The sequence below is a fragment of the Somniosus microcephalus genome, unplaced genomic scaffold, assembly GCF_052327205.1.
Source record: "Somniosus microcephalus isolate GS21.2 unplaced genomic scaffold, FLI_Smic_1.0 unresolved_chr4, whole genome shotgun sequence".
NCBI classification, from domain to species: domain Eukaryota; kingdom Metazoa; phylum Chordata; class Chondrichthyes; order Squaliformes; family Somniosidae; genus Somniosus; species Somniosus microcephalus.
Window position 1 is genome coordinate 30,451,393 of NW_028225182.1, and position 25,160 is coordinate 30,476,552.

The 25,160-nt window shown below is 48.2% G+C and overlaps 1 protein-coding gene across 1 annotated transcript in view; it reads left to right on the plus strand.

Moving 5' to 3' along the window:
• Positions 1–25,160, plus strand: part of LOC147090481 (phospholipase D2-like) — a 53,316-nt gene that overhangs the window by 12,815 nt on the left and 15,341 nt on the right. Inside the window, exons 5-13 of the mRNA XM_085977249.1 lie at positions 888–998; positions 3,567–3,755; positions 8,732–8,930; positions 11,343–11,461; positions 13,947–14,060; positions 15,250–15,354; positions 16,209–16,297; positions 19,882–19,995; positions 24,457–24,506. Coding sequence (XP_085833375.1) covers positions 888–998; positions 3,567–3,755; positions 8,732–8,930; positions 11,343–11,461; positions 13,947–14,060; positions 15,250–15,354; positions 16,209–16,297; positions 19,882–19,995; positions 24,457–24,506 — 1,090 coding nt within the window. The remainder of the gene's footprint in view (positions 1–887; positions 999–3,566; positions 3,756–8,731; positions 8,931–11,342; positions 11,462–13,946; positions 14,061–15,249; positions 15,355–16,208; positions 16,298–19,881; positions 19,996–24,456; positions 24,507–25,160) is intronic.

Here is a 25,160-nt window from a genome sequence, read left to right on the forward strand (position 1 = left end):
TCTTGTTATCTCACCTTGCTGACATTCCCGCCATCTATTCCTGGCTGCATTTCTTCAGTTTGCTGTCGGTCACTGTTCTAAGATTTAAAAATGGGGTTTTTAATTCTAACAGCTATTCCTTACACCTGCCCTTGCCTATGAAATCACATCAGCTTCAGACGAGAAGACCAATTTTAAATGTGCCACACCCCCCCCCCCCTTGTTTTTAATGAGGCGCAGCTAATAAAGGAATATCATCATCATGTATACTTTTAGCAAAACCAGAGGGAATAGAAAACAAAATCATAACATTATTTGTGGTGCTGATAAGACACTCCATGCCCTGTGGCGCCCGCGGGAGGCCTGGAGTGTACCGATGGGCACCATGCGGCCCCTCTCCAGGGCCACCTGCCCACGGGCAAGATGGCGGAAGGGCGGCAGGCAACCAATGTGACCATCTGTCCTGGCCAAAGGGTCCCGCCCATCCCGGACTTATAGATGGCTTTAAATAAAAACAGAAAATGCTGGAGATACTCAGCAGGTCAGGCAGCATCTGTGAAGAGAGAAACACAGTTAACATTTCAGGTCGATGACCTTTCGCCAGACGTCTGACCAAGGGTCATCGACCTGAAACGTTAACTCTGTTTCTCTCTCTTCACAGATGCTGCCTGCCCTGCTGAGTATCTCCAGCATTTTCTGTTTTTATTTCAGATTTCCAGCATCTGCAGTATTTTCTTATAAATGCCCTTCTTGGCCAGGGAGGATGTTCCACGTTCAGGTATCTCATCTCTGAATGTGGGAAGTCACAACCTGGCTGTGAAGCAACCTGTGCTCAATGTGGTTTTTTGTGCGTTTCTAATCCAGCGCGAGTAGAACTCTTATTTTTTTTTCCGTGCCTTTGTTTTCAGGAACAGGGAGTGAAGGTCTTTGTCCTGTTGTACAAGGAAGTGGAGCTTGCCTTGGGCATCAACAGCGAATACAGCAAGAGGACGTTGACATCTCTCCATTCAAATATAACGGTACAGACCTCGGTTCCTCTTGATTCAGCCTCTCTCAATGTTGCTCGTCTCCACTCTTCTCCTTGCCGGAGATGCTGATGCTGATTTTAGGGTAGGGTAGTATAGCGGTTATGTTGCTGGACGAGTAATCCAGAGGCCCGGGCTAATGAGACATGAGTTCAGATCCCACCATGGCAGCTGGGGAATTTAAATTCAGTTCATTAAATAAATCTGGAATTAAAAGCTTGCACGAAACTACCGAATTGTCTCCCCATACCCCTTGATGCCTTTTGTGTCTAGAAATCTATCTATCTCCTTAAATATATTCAGTGACTTGGCCTCCACAGCCTTCTGTGGTAGAGAATTCCACAGGTTCACCACCTTCTGAGTGAAGAAATTTCTCCTCATCTCAGTCCTAAATGTCCTACCCTGTATCCTGAGACTGTGACCCCCTCGTTCTAGACCCCCCAGCCAGGGGAAGCATCGTCCCTGCATCCAGCCTATCTAACCCTGTCAGAATTTTATACGTTTCCACGAGATCCCCTCTCATTCTTCTAAACTCTAGTGACCCTAGTCGACCCAATCTCCCCTCATACGACAGTCCTGCCATCCCAGGAATCAGTCTGGTGAACCTTCGCTGCACTCCCTCTATGGTAAGTATATCCTTTCTTGCGTAAGGAGACCTAAACTGCACACAGTGCTCCAGGTGTGGTCTCACCAAGGCCCTGTATAACTGTAGTAAGACATCCTTGCTCCTGTACTCGAATCCTCTTGCAATGAAGGCCAACACACCAAACAAAGGTTAAGGGCCTGGAAAACTCATTTTAATTTTGAGCGGTGTGAAATTTGTCCATTTTAATAAAAATTAAAATTTTTAAGAAACTTTTCAACAAAACAAAAGTTTGTCCATCTTTACTTCAGGTTTACCTTTTCCCCATGTGAGAGCCCCAATCTTCCCATTGCTCTCTCTAACTATTTTAAAAAGTTAGGTCGCAGATCAGCCGTGAGTTCATTGAATGGCGGGAGGGGCTGAATGGCCTCCTCCTGCTCCTGTGTTCCTAGAATTTGAAGGGCTTACTCGCTTCCCTGCACACTGTCTGAGAGAATTCCGCCTTTTGATTGGCTGCTTAGGCAGCCTGTTGACGTCACAGTAGTTCGAACAAGTGGAGTCCCAACTACGGTCCGGTGAATTGAACTGAAGGTCAGAAAACCCAAGTTCTCGACACGGGGATCGCGGGATCCTTGTGTGGCGCACACATCAAATTCCAGCTCAATAACCGTCACTGCACTTCAAAGAGATTGCTTGTGTGTGAAGTACTTTTGAGACCTTCCCAAGAGAATATCAGAAGGTCAGAAATGGGGATGTTCGCTGATGACTGCACAGTGTTCAGTGCCATTCACAACTCCTCAGATAATGCCCGCATGCAACATGACCTGGATGACATTCAGGCTTGGGCTGATAAATGGCAGGTAACGTTCGCGCCACACAAGTGCCAGGCAATGACTATCTCCAACAAGCGAGAGTCTAACCACCTCCCCTTGACATTCAGCGGTATTACCATCGCCGAATCTCCCACCATCAATATCCTGAGGGTCACCATTGACCAGAAACTTAACTGGACAAGTCACATGAATACTGTGGCAACAAGAGCAGGTCAGAGGCTGGGTATCCTGCGGCGAGTGTCTCACCTCCTGACTCCCCCAAAGCCTTTCCACCATCTACAAGGCACAAGTCAGGAGTGTGATGGAATACTCTCCACTTGCCTGGATGAGTGCAGCTCCAACAACACTCAAGAAGCTCGACACCATCCAGGACAAAGCAGCCCGCTTGATTGGCACCCCATCCACCACCTTAAACATCCACTCCCTCCACCACCGGCGCACCGTGGTTGCACTGTGTACCATCTACAAGATTCACTGCAGCAACTCGCCAAGGCTTCTTCGGCAGCACCTCCCAAACCCGCGACCTCTTCCACCTAGAAGGACAAGGGCAGCAGGCGCATGGGAACACCACCACCTCCAAGTTCCCCGCCAAGTCACACACCATCCTGACTTGGAGACATATCGGCCGATCCTTCATCGTCGCTGGGTCAAAATCCTGGAACTCCCTCCCGAACAGCACTGTGGGAGCACCTTCACCACACGGACTGCAGTGGTTCAAGAAGGCGGCTCACCACCACCTTCTCAAGGGCAACGAGGGATGGGAAATAAATGCTGGCATTGCCAGCGATGCCCAGACCCCATAAACGAATTTTTTAAAAAAGATAAAAGTGCGAGTCTTTCCTTCGTTCTTTCTAAATGCAGGACGGTCCTCTGTGATATGGAACCAGCAACAACCTATAATACCAGGAGTCAGGAAACGGGTTTAGTGAGCAGTTCTGACCTCTGCAAACCATTCACACTCCATTTGATTTTAGTTTTGCTAAGGAGGCGATGACATGTTTCTTGAGTAGATTGGGCCTATACTCTCTGGAGATGGCTGATGGTCTTCAGTGGGGTTTTTTTGACTGTCTGTGGCTCGCGCCCGACCTGAAGCTATGGCACCCTGTAACTTTTGTTCTTTCTCGCGCCCGCCCTTTCCTTTGGCAGGTGATGAGGCACCCAGACCACGTTTCGTCGACCGTGCTGCTTTGGGCTCACCACGAGAAGGTGGTGCTCATCGATCAGACGGTGGCCTTCCTCGGTGGGCTGGACCTGGCCTACGGGAGGTGGGACGACCAGGAGTATCGCCTCACCGACTTGGGGAATGAAGAGCAAGCCAATCGCACGTCAGACCAGGTACAAACGACTCTTTCGATCGAATTTAATTTGTAGCTTTTTCTCTTCTCCTGGGATGGGGAGAGATTGAGTAGACTAGGCCTATATTCTTGAGAGTTTAGAAGAATGAGAAGTGATCTCATTGAAACATCCAAAATTCTTACAGGGCTTGACAGGGTAGATGCAGGGCTGATGTTTCCCCTGGCTGGGGAGTCTAGAACCAGGGGTCACAGTCTCAGAATAAGAGCTCGGCCATTTAGGACTGAGATGAGGAGAAATTTCTTCACTCAGAGTGTGGTGAATCTTTGGAATTCTCTACCCCAGAGGGCTGTGGAGGCTCAGTCGGTGAGTATATTCAAAACCGAGATCGATAGTTATTTGAATATTGGAATCAAGGGATATGGGGATAGTGCGGGAAAGTGGAGTGGGAGATGAGCCATGATCTTATTGAATGACGGAGCAGGCGCAATGGGCCGAATGGCCCACTCCTGCTCCTATTTCTTATGTTATGCTCTATTTCCCACCTTGCCACAGTCAGCTGTGGCTCAGTGGACAGCGCCCTTGCCTCTGAGTCAGAAGGTCGTGAGTTCGAGTCCCACTCCAGAGACTCGAGCAGAAAAGGCTAGGCTGACACCCCCAGTACAGTACTGAGGGAGCACCGCCCTGCCGGAGGAGACGTTAAACCGAGGCCCCGTCTGCCCTTTCGGGTGGATGTAAAAGATCCCACAGCCACTATTTCGAAGAAGAGCAGGGGAGTTTTCCCTGGGGCCAATATTTATCCTTCAGTCAACATGATTAAAACAGATGATCTGGTCATTATCACATTGCTGTGTGTGGGAGCTTGCTGTGCTCAAATTGTCCAGCGAGTTTCCCTACGTTACAACAGTGAATTTACTTCAAAAGTACTGTAAAAGCTTCTATAGATATGTGAAGAGAATAAGATTGGTGAAGTCAAACATAGGTCCCTTGCAGTCAGAATCAGGGGAATTTATAATGGGTAACAAAGAAATGGCAGACCAATTAAATACATATTTTGGTTCTGTCTTCACAAAGGAGGACACAAATAACCTCCCAGAGATGTCGGGGAACATAGGGTCTGATGAAGGGGAGGAACTGAAAGAAATCAGTATTTGTAGGGAAATGGTGTTAAGGAAATTGATGGGATTGAAGGCCGATAAATCCCCAGGGCCTGATAATCTACATCCTAGGGTACTTAAGGAAGTGGCCCTAGAAATAGTAGATGCATTGCTGATCATCTTCCCACATTCGATGGAATCTGGAACAGTACCCATGGATTGGAGGGTAGCTAATGTTACCCCACTGTTCAAAAAAGGTGGTAGGGAGAAAACGGGGAATTACAGACCGGTAAGTCTGACATCGGTAGTGGGGAAAATGCTAGAGTCCATTATAAAGGATGTAATAGCTGAGCACTTGGAAAACAGTGACAGGATCGGACAAAGTCAACATGGATTTACAAAAGGTGAATCGCGCTTGACTAATCTACTGGAATTTTTTGAGGATGTAACTGGTAAAATAGATAAGGGAGAACCAGTGGATGTGGTGTATCTGGACTTTCAGAAGACTTTCGATAAGGTCCCGCATAAGAGATTAGCGTGTAAAGTTAAGGCACATGGGATTGGGGGCAAGGTATTGACTTGGATAGAAAACTGGTTGGCAGACAGGAAGCAAAGAGTTGGAATAAACGGGTCTTTTTCCGAGTGGCAGGCAGTGACTAGTGGGGTACCGCAGGGATCGGTCCTTGGACCCCAGCTATTCACAATATATATTAATGATCTAGACAAGGGAACTAGATGTAATATCTCCAAGTTTGCAGACGACACAAAGCTGGGTGGGCGTGCGTGCTGTGAGGAGGATGCCGAGAAACTCCAGGATGATTTGGATAGGTTGGGTGATTGGGCAGAAGCAATATAACGTGGATAAATGTGAGGTTATCCACTTTGGTGGCAAAAACAGGAAGGCAGATTATTACCTGAATGGCAATAGATTGGGCGAAGGGGAAGTGCAACGAAACCTGGGTGTCCTTGTGCACCAGTTGCTGAAGGTAAGCATGCAGGTGCAGCAGGCGGTTAAGAAGGCAAATGGTATGTTGGCCTTTGTAGCGAGAGGGTTTGAGTACAGGAACAAGGATGTCTTGCTGCAGTTGTACAAGGCCTTGGTGAGACCACATCTTGAGTATTGTGTGCAGTTTTGGTTGCCTTATCTGAGGAAGGATGTTCTTGCCATGGAAGGAGTGCAGCGAAGATTCACCAGGCTGATACCTGGTATGGCAGGAATGACGTATGAGGAGAGAGTGGGTCGATTGGGCTTGTACTCGCTGGAGTTTAGAAGAATGAGAGGGGATCTCATTGAAACTTATAAAATTCTAACAGGACTGGACAGACTAGATGCAGGAAGGATGTTCCCGATGGTCGGGGAGTCCAGAACCAGGGGTCACAGTCTAAGGATAAGGAGTAGGCCATTTAGGACTGAGAAGAGGAGGAATTTCTTCACCCAGAGAGTGGTGAACCTGTGGCATTCTCTACCACAGAAGGCGGTGGAGGCCAGTACATTAAATATATTCAAGAAGGAATTGGATATATTTCTTAAGGCTAAAGGGATCAAGGGGTATGGGAAGAAAGCAGGGACAGGGTACTGAATTTGGATGATCAGCCATGATCACATTGAATGGCGGAGCAGGCTCGAGGGGCCGAATGGCCTACTCCTGCTCCTATCTTCTATGTTTCTATGTTTGCCTGTAAAGCGCTTTGGGACATCCAGTGGTCATGAAAGGCGCGATGGAAATGCAAGTCTGTCTGTCTTTGTAGATAGGACATGCACCAAATTGACAGCCCCAAGGAAATGAACCCCCTTTCCCACTGCCACCAACCAAGTGATCAAAAAGAAAGACTTGCATTTCTATAGCGCCTTTCACGACCTCAGGACTGTCCCAAAGTGCTTTACAGCCAATGAAGTACACCTGGAGTACTGTGTGCAGTTTTGGTCTCCTTACCGAAGAAAGGATATACTTGCCATAGAGGGAGTGCAGCGAAGGTTCACCAGACTGATTCCTGGGATGGCAGGACTGTCGTATGAGGAGAGATTGGGTCGACTAGGCCTGTATTCACTAGAGTTTAGAAGAATGAGAGGGAATCTCGTGGAAACGTATAAAATTCTGACAGGGCTAGACAGACTGGATGCAGGGAGGATGTTTCCCCTGGCTGGGGGGTCGAGAACGAGGGGGTTACTGTCTCAGGATACGGGGTAGGACATTTAGGACTGAGATGAGGAGGAATTTCTTCACTCAGAGGGTGGTGAACCTGTGGAATTCTCTACCACAGAAGGCTGTGGAGGCCAAGTCATTGAATATATTTAAGAAGGAGATAGATTTCTAGATGAAAAAGGCATCAAGGGGTATGGGGAGAGAGCGGGAATATGGTATTGAGCTAGAGGAGCAGCCATGATCATATTGAATGGCAGAGCAGGCTCGAAGGGCCGAATGGCCTACCGCTGCTCCTATGTTTCTATGGTTCCATGTTTCTAAGAAGTGTGGTCACTGTTATAATATGGGAAAACACTGGCAGCCAATGTTGTGCACAGCAAGCTCCCACAAATAGCAATGAGATAGATGGCCAGATAATCTGTTTGTGACGAGGACAGGTTGCACAGACTCGGCTCATATTCCCTCGAGTATAGAAGATTTAAGGGTGATCTAATTGAGGTGTTTAAGATGATTAAAGGAGTCAATAGGATCGATAGAGAGAGAAACTATTTCCTCTGGTGGTGGGAGTCTAGAACATTGTGGCATAACCTTTAAAGTTAGGTTCAAAGGGCTAAATGGACTACTCTTGTTCTGACGAAGGGTCCTCGACCTGAAACATTAACTCTGTTTCTCTCTCCACGATGCTGCCTGACCTGCTGAGTGCTTCCAGCATTTTCTCTTGTTTCTTGTTCCGATGTTGGGTGAAGGATAAATATTTATTTGAAATAGCTCCATGGGATCTTTTACATCTGCCCAAGAGGGCAGATAGGGGCCTCGGTTTAATGTCTCATCCAAAAGACGGTGCCTCCTACAGTGCTGCACTTCCCCTTCTTCTTCTTAGGCAGTCCCTTGGAACCGAGGATGACTTGCTTCCACACTAAAAATGAGTTCTCAGGTGACTGATGAGTCCAATGCAGGACCTACAGTCTCTGTCACAGGTGGGGCAGACGGTGGTTGAAGGGGCGGGTAGGTGGGGTGCTTGGGTTGATGAGCGCTGTTTGTGCTTGGCTTCCACTTGCTCCCGGCAAAGAGACTCGAGGTGTTCGGCACCTTCCCGGGTGCTTCTCCTCCACATTGTGCGGTCTTGGACCAGGGACTCCCAGGTGTCGGTGGGGAATGTTGCACTTTTTCAAGGAGGTTTTGAGGGTGTCCTTGAATCGTTTCCTCTGCCCACCTGGGGCTCTCTTGTCGTGTCGGAGCTCTGAGTAGAGCGCTTGTTTTGGGAGTCTCGTATCGGGCATGCGGACGATGTGACCCGTCCATCGGAGCTGATCGAGCGTGGTCAAAGCTTCGATACTGGGGATGTTGGCCTGAGCGAGAACACTGACGTTGGTGCGCCTACCCTGCCAAAAGATTTGCAGGATCTTGTGGAGCCAGTGTTGGTGGTACCTCTCCAGTGCTTTGAGGTGCCTGCTGTACATGGTCCATGTCTCTGAAGCAGGTATCACTCCTGCTCTGTAGACCATGAGCTTGGTGCTGGGTTTGAGGTCCTGGTCTTCAAACACTCTGTTCCTCAGGCGACCGAAGGCTGCACTGGGACACTGAAGGCGCCGTTGGACTTCGTCGTCAACGTCTGCCCAGTACTGCGCTGGGAGTCTCGGCCTGGATTATGGGCTCAAGTCTCTCTGAGTGGGACTTCGAACCCACGACCTTCTGAGGCAGAGGCAGAGGCGAGGGTGCTACTCGGGGAGCTACAGTTGACCGCGCATTGGCACCGCCTATCATTTTATTCCCCTAGGTCAATAATCACAGTGAGGAGGAACACCTGGAGAGAAGTCGGGAGAGCGAGGGCGCCAGGGTTGAAGAGGAGAAGGAGCGCCAATCTCGCTGCTGGGTGGAACCGGTGGAGTGCAACGCCGAAGGAAAACTCTGGCTGGGGAAGGACTATTGCAACTTCATTCAGAAGGACTGGGTGCAGTTGGACAAGCCTTTCGAGGGTAAGGATAGCTTACTGTTGGTTAGAATTTGGCCTTTCTCCCAACGCTCTTTCCCAGAAGCATCCTCTCGTTTCTTACAAGCCAAATCCATGCGCATGACGTGAACAGGATAGTGCACCACGGGATAAACGGTCACCCATTTCCGTGCTGCCACACACCAGAGACTGTGTGGGCCACCTGATGGGTTTTTGTAGGATATTGTTGTGTATCCTATGTTGAGGTTTTATAAGAACATAAGAAATAGGAGCAGGAGTAGGCCATACGGCCCCTCGAGCCTGCTCCGCCATTCAATGATCATCGGCCTCAACTCCACTTTCCCGCCCGATCTCCATATCCCTTGTAGAAACATACATAGAAACATAGAAGATAGGAGCAGGAGTAGTCCATTCGGCCCCTTGAGCCTGTTCCGCCATTTAATGAGATCATGGCTGATCATCCAAATTCAGTACCCTGTCCCTGCTTTCTCCTCATATACCTTGATCCCTTTAGCCTTAAGAAATATATCCAACTCCTTCTTGGATATATTTAATGAATTGGCCTCTACTGCCTTCTGTGGTAGAGAATTCCACAGGTTCCCCACTCTCTGGGTGAAGAAATTCCTCCTCATCTCAGTCCTAAATGGCTTACCCCTTATCCTTAGACTGTGACCCCTGGTTCTGGACACCCCCGCCATCAGGAACATCCTTCCTGCATCAAGTCTGTCTAGTCCTGTTAGAATTTTATTTATATTTGATTCCCCTAGAGTCCAAAAATCTATCGATCTCCGCCTTGAATATACTCAAAGACTCAGCATCCACAGCCCTCTGGGGTAGAGAATTCCAAAGATTCACAACCCTCTGAGTGAAGAAATTCCTCCTCAGCTCCGTCTTAAATGGCCGACCCCTTATCCTGAGACTGTGACCCCTGGTTCTAGACTCTCCAGCCAGGGGGAAACAGCCTCTCAGCATCTACCCTGTCAATGCCCTTCAGAATCTTGTATGTTTCAGTGAGATCACCTCTCATTCTTCTAAACTCCAGAGAGTATAGGCCCAATCTACACAATCTCTCCTCATAGGACAGCCCTCTCGTCCCAGGGATCAGTCTAGTGAACCTTCATTGCACCGCCTCCAAAGCAAGTATATCCTTCCTTGGATAAGGAGACCAGAACCGTGCACAGTACTCCAGGTGTGGTCTCACTAAGGACATGTACAATTGTAGCAAGACTTCCTTACTCTTATACTCCAACCCCCTTGCAATAAAGGCCAACATGCCATTTGCCTTCCTTTATTGCTTGCTGTGCCCGCACACTAGCTTTCTGTGTTCCTTGAACGAGGACACCCAAATCTCTCTGAACAGTTTCTCTCCATTTAAAAATAATTTGTTTCTCTATTCTTCCTACCAAAGTGAATTATCAGTCATTTATCCTGGACCCCTAATACAAGTTCAAGGACTAGGGAACACCAAGGAATGGAAAGAACCTACATTTATATAGCGTCTTTCACAACCTTAGGATGTCAAAATGTCCTTTACAGCCAATGAAGTTCTTTTGAAGTAAATTCGCTGTTGTAATGTAGGGAAGCGCACCAGACAATTTGAGCACAGTAAGCTCCCACAAACAGATATATGAGAATCTGTTTCTAGGTGTTGGTTGAAGGATAAATATTTGCAAGGACACTGGGGAGAACTCACCCGCTCTTGTTCCAATCGTGCCACGAGATCTTCTAAATCAACCTGAGAGGGCAGACAGAACCTCCCAACTTTGCGGCACTCCCTCAGTACTGCCACTCCGACAGTGCGGCACTCCCTCAGTACTGCCCCTCCGACAGTGCGGCGCTCCCTCAGTACTGCCCCTCCGACAGTGCAGCGCTCCCTCAGTACTGCCCCTCCGACAGTACGGCGCTCCCTCAGTACTGCCCCTCCGACAGTGCGGCGCTCCCTCAGTACTGCCCCTCCGACAGTGCGGCGCTCCCTCAGTACTGCCCCTCCGACAGTGCGGCGCTCCCTCAGTACTGCCCCTCCGACAGTGCGGCGCTCCCTCAGTACTGCCCCTCCGACAGTGCGGCGCTCCCTCAGTACTGCCCCTCCGACAGTGCAGCGCTCCCTCAGTACTGCCCCTCCGACAGTGCAGCGCTCCCTCAGTACTGCCCCTCCGACAGTGTGGCGCTCTCTCAGTACTGCATTGAAACGTCAGCCTAGATTACGGGCTCATGTTTCAGAAGTGGGATGAACCCACGACCTTCTGACTCGGAGGCAAGAGTGCTCCCCACTGAGGCACGGCTGACAGTTTTAGCCTGTGACTGCAACTAATAGAGGAATTTATTTACAAATAAAACGATTACACGGAGCCCATGCCACTGTACTCCCGTAAAGAATCGAGGGCAGAAAAGGGAGCGTAGATGATCTAATATATCCTTTTCCTTCTTCTACCTGCAGACTTCATTGACCGAAGCTCAACTCCACGTATACCGTGGCGTGATGTGGGCGTGGTAGTCCATGGGGGAGCAGCACGTGATGTGGCTCGGCACTTCATACAACGGTGGAACTTCACCAAGGTCATATTGCTGTGGCAACAGCAGGCCCGTTTGTCAGAAGTTGACAGAGAAACATTCTGTCGTTGACTGTTCGCGTCCTATTTGACCCTGAGCTGAGCTTCCGACCCCGTAGAACTCTCCATCGCCAAGGCCTCCTACTTCCACCTCCGTAACATCGCCCGTCTCCGCCCCTGCCCCCGCTCACCTGCTGCTGAAACCCTCGCCTGTGCCTTTGTCACCTCCTAGACTCGACTATTCCAGTGCTGCCCTGGCCGGCCTCCCGCCTTCCATCCTCCGTAAACTTGAGCTCCTCCAAAACTCTGCTGCCCCGTGTCCTAACTCGCACCAGGTTCTGTTTACCCATCACTCCCTGCGCTCGTTATACTGCATTAGCTCTCGGCAACGCCTCACTTTTAACCTTGTGCTGAAATCCCTGCCTAATTCTGTTACCTCTTCGAGTCCTGCAATTCTGCGAGGTCTCTGCTCTCCTCCAATCCTGGCCTCTTGCGCATCCCCGATTTCCCTCGCTCCACCATTGGCGGCCGTAACTTCAGCTGCCTGGAGCCCCAAACTCTGGAATTCCCTCCCTAAACCTCTCCGCCTCTCCCTCCTCCTTTAAGACGCTCCTTAAAACCGACCTCTTTGACCAAGCTTTTGGTCGCCTGTCCTAATATCTCCTTATGTGGCTCGGTGTCAAATATTGTTTGATAACGCTCCTGTGAAGCGCCTTGAGACATATTTACTATGTTAAAGGCACTATATAAATGCAATTAGATTATGGCTGATCTGTACCTCAACTCCATCTGCCCACCTTGGTGCCGTATCTCGCAATGCCCTTGCCTAATATTTTATTCACAAGATATATTAATGATCTAGACGAGGGAACTAGATGTAATATCTCCAAGTTTGCAGACGACACAGCTGGGTGGGCGTGTGTGCTGTGAGGAGGATGCAGAGAAACTCCAGTATGATTTGGACAGGTTGGGTGATTGGGCCGATGCATGGCAGATGCAGTTTAATGTGGATAAATGCAAGGTTATCCACTTTGGTGGCAAAAACAGGAAGGCAGATTATTATCTGAATGGCAATAGATTGGGAGAAGGGGAAGTGCAACGAGACCTGGGTGTCCTTGTGCACCAGTCGCTGAAGGTAAGCATGCAGGTGCAGCAGGCGGTTAAGAAGGCAAATGGTATGTTGGCCTTCATAGCGAGAGGATTTGAGTACAGGAGCAGGGATGTCTTGCTGCAGTTGTACAGGGCCTTGGTGAGACCACACCTTGAGCATTGTGTGCAGTTTTGGTCGCCTTATCTGAGGAAGGATGTTCTTGCCATGGAGGGAGTGCAGCGAAGATTCACCAGACTGATACCTGAGATGGCAGGAATGACGTATGAAGATAGATTGGGTCGATTAGGCTTATATTCGTTAGAGTTTAGAAGAATGAGAGGGGATCTCATTGAAACTTATAAAATTCTAACAGGACTGGACAGACTAGATGCAGGAAGGATGTTCCCGATGGCGGGGGAGTCCAGAACCAGGGGTCACAGTCTAAGGATAAGGGGTAAGCCATTTAGGACTGAGATGAGGAGGAATTTCTTCACCCAGAGAGTGGTGAACCTGTGGAATTCTCTACCACAGAAGGCAGTGGAGGCCAAATCATTAAATATATTCAAGAAGGAGTTAGATATATTTCTTAAGGCTAAAGGGATCAAGGGATATGGGGAGAAGGCAGTGACAGGGTACTGAATTTGGATGATCAGCCCTGATCTCATTAAATGGCAGAGCAGGCTCGAGGGGCCGAATGGCCTACTCCTGCTCCTATCTTTTATGTTTCTAACACACATCTCTCATAGAATCATAGAATAGTACAGCACAGAAGGAGGCCATTCAGCCCATCGAGTCTACGTCGGCCCACTCGAAGAACAATCTGGTTAGTCCCGCTCTTTCCCCATATCCCTACAATTTTTTCTCCTTTGAGTATTTATCCAACTCCCTTTTGAAGGCTACTATTGAATCTGTATCCACCACCCTATCCAGCAGTGCATTCCAAATCCTAACCACTCGTTGTGTAAAAATGTTTTTCCTGATGTCGCCTCTGGTTCTTTTGCCAATCACCTTAAATCTGTGCCCACTGGTTATATAAGGAAACAGTTTCTCTTTATTTACTCTATCTCAACCCTTCATGATTTGAAACACCTCTATCAAATCTCCTCTTCGCCTTCTCTGCTCCAAGGAGAACAACCCCAGCTTCTCCAGTCTATCCGTGTAACTTTAACCCCTCTTCCCTGGAACCATTCGAGTAAATCTCATCCGCACCCTCTCCAAAGCCTTCCTAAAGTGCGGTGCCCAGAATTGGACACAATACTCCAGCTGGGGCCTAATCAGTGTTTTATAAAAAGGTTTAGCGTAACTTCATGACTTCAATCTGACATCCAACGCCTCAAACAAAAAAATAGGTCGGAAGGAAAACTGGAAATGTTGTAACCCCAGATATTATTTGTCATTTTAGATCGTGAAACCCAAGTACAAGTCGCCATGCTTCCCATACCTGCTGCCAAAATCTCTCACCACCGCTGACAACCTACCGTTTGTGATTCCAGGCTCTGTACCGGCTAATGTTCAGGTGAGTAACTGAGACGGCAAGCATCAGTGAGGCTTATCCTTTGTTCCTGATTATCTCATGCATCAACAAAAGCTGTATCAGTGTCATAGGAACAAGAACAAATGACACCAGCAAAAATGTGCACCAAAGGCATTCATTAATTCTCCACAACCCTACAGTTGAACTATAATTGCACAGGAGACGAGGTTTTTTATAGTCTAGGTGTCAACCGTGGCTCCGTGGGCAGCACGCTCTCCTCGGTCAGAAGGTTGTGGGTTCAAGTACCCCCAGACACTTGAGCGCGTAATCCAGGCCGACGCTCTCCCACTGCTAGTGCTGAGGGAGTGCTGCACTGTCGGAGGGACAGTACTGAGAGAGCGCCGCACTGTCCAGGGGCAGTACTGAGGGAGCGCCGCACTGTCGGAGGGGCAGTAATGAGGGAGCGCCGCACTGTCGGAGGGGCAGTACTGAGGGAGCGCCGCACTGTCAGAGGGACGGTACTGAGGGAGCGCTGCACTGTCGGAGGGGCGGTACTGAGGGAGCGCCGCACTGTCGGAGGGGCAGTACTGAGGGAGTGCTGCACTGTCGGAGGGGCAGTACTGACGGAGCACTGCACTGTCGGAGGGGTGGTACTGAGGGAACGCTGCACTGTCGGAGGGGCGGTACTGAGGGAGTGCTGTACTGTCGGAGGGACAGTACTGAGGGAGTGCTGCACTGTCGGAGGTGCCGACTTTCAGATGAAATGTTAAACCGAGGCCCCGCCTGCTCTCTCTGGTGAATGCAAAGGATCCCACGGCACTATTTCGAAGAAGAGCAGGGGAGTTCTCCGATCAGGGAGTTCCAGAGTTTAGGGTTAGACGGTTGAAGGAACGGCCCCCAAATGGTGGGGCAAAGGAAGCGGGAGGAATTGATGAGAGGCCAGGGTCCGAGGAACGCGGAGTTCATGGAGGGTTGGATGGCTGGAGGAGGCTCCTGCTGGTCCTATGTTCCATTCAATCGATCCATTCATATTGAGACATTGGTTACTGGCCTTATCTGCTCTAGCCAAAATAGATGGAACTTGTAGACATATTTCCATCCAAGCGCTGGGAGGGTTCCCATCGGATATAGAAGGATTCACATCTCCAGTAAGAGCTCGAAGATTGGAGCCACTCTCCAAAGGGTGTTAAATAATGGATGATTTAAAAAAAATTAACTTCTCCTCTTCCAGGTCCTCCGCTCAGTGGAATGTTGGTCTGCGGGTTCAAGTGAAAATTCCATCTACAACGCCTATTTACACGTGATTCGTGACAGTCAACACTTCATATATATTGAGGTAAATCTCATTGCCAGCAACTGTTTCAGATCTTCAACTAGCGATTGATTACATAGAATTGTGTAGAAGTTAACAGCACAGAAACAGGCCATTCGGCCCAACTGGTCTATGCTACTCCACCAGGGCACAAGTCCGGAGTGTGATGGAATACTCTCCACTTGCCTGGATGAGTGCAGCTCCAACAACACTCAAGAAGCTCGACACCATCTAGGACAAAGCAGCCCGCTTGATTGGCACCCCATCCACCACCATAAACATTCACTCCCTCCACCACCGGCGCACCGTGGCTGCAGTGTGTACCATCTACAAGATTCACTGCAGCAACTCGCCAAGGCTTCTTCAGCAGCACCGCCCAAACCCGCGACCTCTTCCACCTAGAAGGACAAGGGCAGCAGGCGCATGGGAACACCCCCACCTCCAAGTCACATACCATCCTGACTTATATTGGCTGTTCCTTCATCGTCGCTGGGTCAAAATCCTAGACTTCCCTCCCTAACAGCACTGTGGGAGCACCTTCACCACACGGACTGCAGCGGTTCAAGAAGGCGGCTCACCACCACCTTCTCAAGGGCAATTAGGGATGGGCAATAAATGCTGGCTTTGCCAGCGACGTCTGCATCTCGAGAATGAGTAACTGGGGGGAAAAATGAATTCAGTGAAGAATTAGGTGGCAGGAGACAAGTTAGCCACGCTTGGAGGTGGAGGCAGGGGAAGGTTATGAAGCTCTTGCTGCCTTTATACCACTTGTGCACACAAGGGAGGGGAACTGTTTGCACATCGACTGCTTACCTTGACCCATCCGTTGTTGTGTCTGTGTTTAACTTCTTGCTGTCTCTCTGTTCCTTTCCTCTTAGAATCAGTTCTTCATCACCTGTGCAGATGACCGCAATGTGTACAACCAGATCGGAGACGTTATCGTGGAGAGAATTCTCAAAGCGCACAGGTGAGTTTTTCCAAAGTGCCTCTGCAGTAAACAAGGTTGGTGAGCTGCAGGCGCAAATAGCCACATGGGAATATGTTGTCGTGGCAATAACGGAGACCTGGCTCAAAAAGGGGCAGGATTGGGTATTAAATATTCCTGGTTATAAAGTGTTCAGGAAGGATAGGGAAGGAAAGATAGGAGGTGGGGTGGCAGCATTGGTTAAGGAGAATGTTAGTGCTGGAGGGAGAGGATATCCTGGCAGGATCAAGGACAGAATCTATATGGCTAGAGTTAAGAAATAATAGAGGGGCCATTACACTACTAGGTGTAATCTATAGGCCACCAACTAGTGGGAAAAATATGAAGGAGCAAATTTTCAGAGAAATTACAGAGAGATGCAAGAACTATAGATAATGGGGGACTTCAACTATCCTAATATAGACTGGGATAATAGTGTAAAGGGCAGAGAGGGGGAGGAATTTCTGAAGTGTGTTCAGGAGAACTTTCTTGATCAGTATATTTCCGGCCCAACGAGGAAGGAGGCATTGATGGATCTGGTTCTGGGGAATGAGGTGGGGCAAGTGTCAGTAGGGGAACATTTAGGGAACAGTGATCATAGTATCTTAAGGTTTAGATTAGCTATGGAAAAGGACAGGGAACAAGCTAGAGTATTGGAGGAAGGCCAATTTCAGTGGGATGAGAACGGATCTGGCCCAGGTAAATTGGAATCAAAGATTGGCAGGCAAAACTGTACTGGAACAATGGGCTGCCTTTAAAGAGGAAATAGTTCAGGTACAGTCGAGGTACATTCCCACGAGGGGAAAAGGTAGGGCAACTAAAGTCAGAGCTCCCTGGATGACAAAAGCGATAGATAATAAGATGAAGCAGAAAAAGAGTGCGTATGACAGATGTCAGGTCGAGAATACATCTGAGAATCAGACTAAATATAGACAGTTCAGAAGTGAAGTGAAAAAGAAAATAAGAGGGGCAAAGAGAGGGTATGAGAATAGAATGGCAGCTAACATAAAAGGTCATCCAAAGTCGTCTTTAGGCATATAAATAGTAAACGGATAGTAAGAGGAGGGGTGGGGCCGATTAGGGACCAAAAAGGAGACCTGTACATGGAGGCAGAGGGCATGGCTGAGGTGCTAAATGAATATTTTGCATCTGCCTTCACCAAGGAAAAGGATGCTGCCATAGACATAGTGAAGGAGGAGGTAGAGGAGATACTGGATGTGATAAGAATTGATAAAGAGGAGGTAATAGAAAAGCTGGCTGTACTTAAAGTAGATAAATCACCAGGACTGGATGGGATGCATCCTAGGACACGGAGGGAAGTGAAGGAAGAAATTGCAGAGGTACTGGCCATAATCTTCCAATCCTCCTTAGAAACAGGGGTGGTGTCAGAGGACTGGAGAATTGCAAATGTTACACCGTTGTTCAAAAAAGGGTGTAAAGATAAACCCAGCAACTACAGGCCGGTCAGTTTAACCTCGGTAGTGGGGAAGCTTTTAGAAACAATAATATGGGACAAAATTAACAGTCACTTGGACAAGTGTGGATTAATTAAGGAAAGCCAGCATGGATTTGTTAAAGGAAAATTGTGTTTAACCAACTTGATTGAGTTTTTTGATGAGGTAACAGAGAGGGTTGATGAGGGCAGTGCGGTTGATGTGATGAACATGGATTTCCAAAAGGCATTTGACAAAGTGCCACAAACTGTAATAGACTTGCCAGTAAAGTTGAAGCCCATGGAATAAAAGGGACAGTGGCAGCATGGATACAGAATTGGCTAAGTGATAGGAAACAGAGAGTAGTGGTGAACGGTTCTTTTTCGGACATGAGGAAGGTGGTGTTCCCCAGGGGTCGGTTCTAGGACCACTGCTTTTCTTGATATACATCAATGACTTGGTCGTGTGTGTACAGGGCATAATTTCAAAATTTGCAGACGATACAAAACTTAGAAGTATGGTGAACAGTGAGGAGGATAGTGATAGACTTCAAGAGGACATAGATAGGCTGGTGGAATGGGCGGACACGTGGCAGATGAAATTTAACGCAGAAAAGTGCAAAGTGATAGATTTTGGTAGGAAGAATGAGGAGAGGCAATATAAACTAAAAGGTACAATCCTAAAGAGAGTGCATGAACAGAGAGACCTGGGGGTATGTGTGCACAAATCATTGAAGGTGGCAGGGCAGGTTGAGAAAGCGGTTAAAAAAGCTTACGGGACCCTGGGCTTCATGAATCGAGGTATAGAGTACAAAAGCGTGGAAATTATGATAAACCTGTATAAAAACACTGGTTCGGCCTCAACTGGAGTATTGTGTCCAATTCTGGGCATCGCACTTTAGAAAGGATGTGAAGGCCTTAGAGAGGGTGCAGAAAAGATTTACAAGAATGGTTCCAGGGATGAGGGACTTCAGTTATGTGGATAGACTGGAGAAGCTGGGGTTGTTCTCCTTGGAGCAGAGAAGGTTGAAAGGAGATTTGATCATGGTGTTCAAAATCATGAGGGGTCTGGACAGAGTAGATAGAGAGAAACTGTTCCCATTGGCGGAAGGGTCAAGAACCAGAGGACACAGTTTTAAGGTGATTGGCAGAAGAACCAAAGGCGACATGAGGGAAAACATTTTTACTCAGCGAGTGGTGATGATCTGGCATGCACTGCCTGAAAGGGTGGTGGAGGCAGATTCAATCACGGCTTTCAAAAGGGAATTGGATAAGTACCTGAAGGAAAAAAAATGTGCAGGGCTACGGGGAAAGGGCGGGGGAGTGGGACTGGCTGAAGTGTTCTTGCAGAGAGCCGGCACGGGCTCGACGGGCCGAATGGCCTCCTTCCGTGCTGTAACCATTCTATGATTATGAATTCTCTAACCCACCAAAGGGGAACTTCGGCCTCCAAATTACTTCACGTTAATACACGGACATTCCTCCAATATCCAGCACTAATTAAATCAGAAAACGGTACTCAACAGGACTCACTGAGCAGTGAAGCTCCAATTTAACGTTGACACTGCCAGCAATTTCCAGCTTTATTTATCCCTCCATGGCCTTGCCCCCTCCCTATCTCTACAACCCTCCGAGATCTCTGCGCTCCTCCAATTCTGGCCCTTTGCGCATCCCCGATTTTAATCGCTCCACCATTGGCAGCCGTGCCTTCAGCTGCCTAGGCCCCAAGTTCGCTACCTAAAGCTCTCTGCCTCTCTACCTCTCCCTCCTCCTTTAAAGCGCTCCTTAAAGCTCATCTCTTTGACCGAGCTTGCTCCTAAAAATGCAAGGTCCCCCTTTAAATTTCTCTCGAGACTGTAGAGCTTAAACTTGTTCAGTCTTTTCTTGCCGCTCATCCCTATTCCATTTTGGGAGTAAGAGTTGAGGCCTGGATTGACTGAACCATTATCTGAAGGATTCCTGTGGAGAAGTATCTCTCTTTCTGCCCCGTAGTTCCTTGGCCAATACCTGTGGAGCGGTAGTCACGTAGACCCTTCCGACTGCTCTGTGGCTCACCGCCTTGGTCCCACCAAGTGAAGTAGGAGGACGATTTAATGATGTCATTCCAGCCCGCGCTCAAAACGGCCATCTTTTTTTTCCTTTTCAATTTCTCCAGAGCAAAGAAGAACTACCGAGTCTACATTGTCATCCCGCTGTTACCTGGCTTTCAAGGGGACTTGTCAACTGGCGGTGGGAATGCTATCCAGACCATCCTGCACTTCACATTCCGGTAAACCACTTCTCCCGGAATCAGTGGTGTGTCGATCCATAATAAAAACCGGAAATGCTGGAAATACTCAGCAGGTCAGGCAGCATCCGTGGCGAGAGAGAAACCGAGTTAACGTTTCAGGTCGATGGCCCTTCGTCAGAACTGGAAAAAAGCTGGAGATGGAACAGGTTTTTAAGCGAGTGTAGGGGGCAGGGAAAGGGGGAAAGAACAAAAGGGAAGGTCTGTGATAGGGTGGAAGGCTGGAGAGATTAAAAGACAAAAGGGATGATGGTGCAAGGCAAAAGGAGATGGTAATGGGACAAGTTAAGAAACAAAAGATGACTCTAGATGAAGTGTAAACTGACTGGCAGAATGATCGACAGCTGCCGTGTGAGAGAGAGAGAACATAAGAACATAAGAAATAGGAGCAGGAGTAGGCCAATCGGCCCCTCGAGCCTGCGCCGCCATTCAATAAGATCATGGCTGATCTGATCCTAACCTCAAATCTTCTATCGCTCTCCATCCCACCCGAACCCATGTGATCTCCCGGGAGAGGCGAAAAACCCAATGGCCAATTTGGGAGAAAAAATCTGGGAAATTCCTCTCCGACCCATCTAGGCGATCGAAACTCTTCCAGGAGATCACTCTGTCCCTATATTTTCTACAGTACTTACCTTCTGTAAAGGCGATCTCCACCCCAGCCAGGAACAGGAATAAAACCATCTCCTGAAATCTAACACAGAACTAGAACACAGTAGGAGCAGAACCAGGCTACACGGCCCCTGGGCCTGCTCCACTACCCACAGGGCCATGACCGTTCCGAACCTAGATTCATGTCCAATTTCCTGCCCGCTCCCCGTAACCCTTAACTCCCTTTACTTCTAGGAAACTATCTATTTCTGTTTTAAATTTATTTAATGATGTAGCTTCCACAGCTTTCAAATCAAATCAAATCAAATCAACTTTTATTGTCATTGTTAGTGCACAAGTGCAGTACAACGAAATGTAGGCTTGTGGCTCCCGAGAGTGTACATTTAGATTAAGACATTTAAACATTCAACATACATTTGTACATATATATTAGCATAAATAAATATGACCATAATAAAGTGCATTGGCAGATGTGCAGGCTACCACCCTCTGAGTGAAGAAGTTTCTCCTCATCTCAGTTTTGAAAGAGCAGCCCCTTATTCTAAGATTATGCCCCCTAGTTCTAGTTTCACCCATCAGTGGAAACATCCTCACCACATCCACCCGATCCAACCCCTTCACAATCTTATATGTTTCAATAAGATCGCCTCTCATTCTTCTGAACTCCAATGAGTAGAGTCCCAATCTACTCAACCTCTCCTCATATGTCCATCCCCTCATCCCCGGGATTAACCGAGTGAACCTTCTTTGTACTGACTCGAGAGCAAGTATGTCTTTTCTTAAGTATGGACACCAAAACTGTATGCAGTATTCCAGGTGCGGTCTCACCAATACCTTGTACAACTGCAACAATACCTCCCTGTTTTTATATTCTATCCCCCTAGCAATAAAAGCCAATATTCCATTGGCCTTCTTGATCACTTGCTGCACCTGCATACTAACTTTTTGAGTTTCGTGCACCAGGACCCCCAGATCCCTTTGTACTACAGTACTTTCCAGTTTCTTGCCATTAAGATAATAACTTGCTCTATGATTTTTCCTGCCAAAGTGCATAACCTCACACTTTCCAGTATTGTATTCCATCTGCCAAATCTCTGCCCACTTACTTAGCCTGTCTATGTCCCCTTGCAGGTTTTTTATGTCCTCCTCACTCACTACTTTCCCTCCCATCTTAGTATCATCTGCAAACTTTGATATGTTACACTCGGTCCCCTCCTCCAAATCGTTAATATAGATTGTAAAGAGTTGGGGACCCAGCACTGACCCCTGTGGAACACCACTAGTTACTGATTGCCAGTCTGAGAACGAACCATTTATCCCAACTCTCTGTTTTCTGTTAGAGAAAAAAAATGATAGAAAAAAAAAGGTGGGGGCCGAGGTTATGATCTGAAATTGTTGAACTCAATGTTGAGTCCAGAAGGCTGTAAAGTGCCTAATCGAAAGATGAGGTGCTGTTCCTCGAGCTTACGTTGAGCTTCATTGGAACAGTGTAAGAGGCCGAGGACAGAGGGGTCTGAGTGGGAGTGGAGCGGAGAATTAAAGTGACAGGCGGCCGGAAGCTCAGGGTCACCCGTACGGACTGTGTCAATCCATCTCCGTCCATGCGTGGGGGCCAACTGTATGCAGTGTAAGATTAGGATCACAGGCTCACACAGATTACCCAACAGGGTTTTAGAAGTTGCAAGGCTTTTATTAAAGAGCTACAGTTTTAAAGCACAATCAGATATTACATATGGTTTAAGCTGAGTATAATAGACAGACAACCCGTGACAGTAGAAAGCGATCTACGACTCCCCGAAGCGGAATGACACGACCGGACGGACGGGGAGGCAGTAGGGTGGTCTCGGATTGGGTGGATTCCTGCAGTCTGCTGCAGCGGTCACTTCCGCTGGGTCATCTCTCAAGCTGCTGGAGGTGTTAGGCCATCAGCCACCTCAGAGGCTAAACTTGACCAAGGTGTTAGGCCGTAGCCACCTCGGGGAAGCCTTCGCCCCTAACTGCCTGATTCCCTCTCTCGGTCGTCTATATTTATAGTTATTTCAGTGGGCTGGTAATCGCCCGGTGTTGATCATTTGATCCCCATCCTATTGTCCAATTGTGAAGTGGGAAGGCATCCCTCGCCGTCCCTTTCTGCATGGCTGATGAGGCCTCCCTCTTATCTTTCTGAGGAATGTTTTGTTATGTTTCTTCAAGGGCATTTTGTGGCTTCGTGGCTCCTTGTTATCTAGCAGGTGCTATTCTCCCTGTTTCCTTGCATTTTACCATTCCCTTATCACTTCTATTTGTCTTTTGATGCTTGATATTCGACCTTGCTGGCATTTATGCTATCTTTTTCCGCTTGCCTGTTGCTAGTCTCTGTTCTAAGAATTAAAACCCATCTTTGAATCTAACAGCTATTACTTACAACAGTTTGTGTCCGGGTGCAATACGTGCTCCATATTCATTAACGCCACTTGGGATGGCTCACCATTCTTAGAGTGCTGTCTCCCCCTGTGTCTACTAAAAGGGTAATGATTTATTGCCGCTTGTGAATTCTACACACAAGTGGGTTGAAAGGGGCTTAGGAACGTGGGAACAGGAGGAGACCATTCAGTCCCTCGAGCCTGTTCTGCCATTCAATTAGATCATGACTGACCTGCACCTCAACTCCATCCACCCGCCTTGGTAACATTTAATACCCTTGCCTAATAAAAAGCTATCGATCTTGGTTGTGAAATTTTCAATTGCCCCCCACAGACTCAACAGCTTTTTGTGGGGAGAGAGTTCGAGATTGCCACGACCCTGGAGTTTTAGTTTTGCTTCTGAATTGTTGCTCGCAGTAAGCCGCGTTTATTATGAATCAAATAAATGGGACAAATTGATCTCAGCGAATCTCCCGTGCAAATTTTTTTTAATGCGTTTATGGGATGTGGGCGTCGCTGGCAAGGCCGGCATTTATTGCCCATCCCTAGTTGCCCTCGAGAAGGTGGTGGTGAGCCGCCGCCTTGAACCGCTGCAGTCCGTGTGGTGAAGGTGCTCCCACAGTGCTGTTAGGGAGCGAGTTCCAGGATTTTGAACCAGCGACGATGAAAGATCGGCCGATATATGTCCAAGTCAGGATGGTGTGTGACTTGAAGGTGGTGGTGCTCCCATGCGCCTGCTGCCCTTGTCCTTCTAGGTGGAAGAGGTCACAGGTTTGGGAGGTGCTGCCGAAGAAGCCTTGGCGAGTTGCTGCAGTGCATCTTGTAGATGGTACACACTGCAGCCACGGTGCGCCGGTGGTGGAGGGAGTGAATGTTTAAGGCGGTGGATGGGGTGCCAATCAAGCGGGCTGCTTTGTCCTAGATGGTGTCGAGCTTCTTGAGTGTTGTTGGAGCTGCACTCATCCAGGCAAGTGGAGAGTATTCCATCACACTCCGGACTTGTGCCTTGTAGATGGTGGAAAGGCTTTGGGGAGTCGGGAGGTGAGACACTCACCGCAGAATACCCAGCCTCTGACCCGCTCTTATTGCCACAGCATTTATCTGGCTGGTCCAGTTAAGTTTCTGGTCAATTGTGACCCCCCCAGGATGTTGATGGTGGGGGATTCGGCGATGGTAATGCCATTAAATGTCATGGTGGTGGTTAGACTCTCGCTTGTTGGAGAGTCACATTGCCTGGCATTTCAATTATTCTTAATAAGCCCGAATCCAACTGATGATGAAAATGGTTGGATATTAGTTGAACGGCTGATGTCAAGCCCACTGTGCCAATGTCGTTCCTCACATCAAAAATGACAATTTCACTTTCCTGCTATTCTTTTCGTGAGCTTTACAACTAAACATCATTTTTTTTTAAATTTCCTTCCTCTAGGTCCATGTGCAGAGGTGAACATTCAATAGTTGAACGCTTAAAAAAATATAGTAAGTGTTTTTTTTTCTTGATTCCTGTCAAACAATGCAGTAATTATCTAGCTGCAGGCGGCTCCCACACCATGTGCGACGCTGCTGGTGTCAGGTCAGGATAGGCCCAGTCAAGCCCAGTGCTATGGGGTAGACGGGTGCGATGTAGGCTGTCCCAGCCCAACAGGAGGGATGGGTGGGGGGGGGGGGGATTAGTCATTTCTCCTACACTGAGAACTGTACAGGGCCTTGGTGAGACCGCATCTTGAGTATTGTGTGCAGTTTTGGACGCCTTATCTGAGGAAGGATGTTCTTGCCATGGAGGGAGTGCAACAAAGGTTCACCAGACTGGTCCCTGGGATGGGGGGATCGTCCTATGAGGAGAGATTGAGTGGACTAGGCATATATTAGAAACATAGAAGATAGGAGCAGGAGTAAGCCATTCGGCCCCTCGAGCCTGTTCCGCCATTTAATGAGATCATGGCTGATCATCCAAATTCAGTACCCTGTCCCTGCTTTCTCCCCATATCCCTTGATCCCCTTAGCCTTAAGAAATATATCTAACTCCTTCTTGAATATATTTAATGAATTGGCCTCAACTGCCTTGTGTGGTAGAGAATTCCACAGGTTCACCACTCTCTGGGTGAAGAAATTCCTCCTCATCTCACTCCTAAA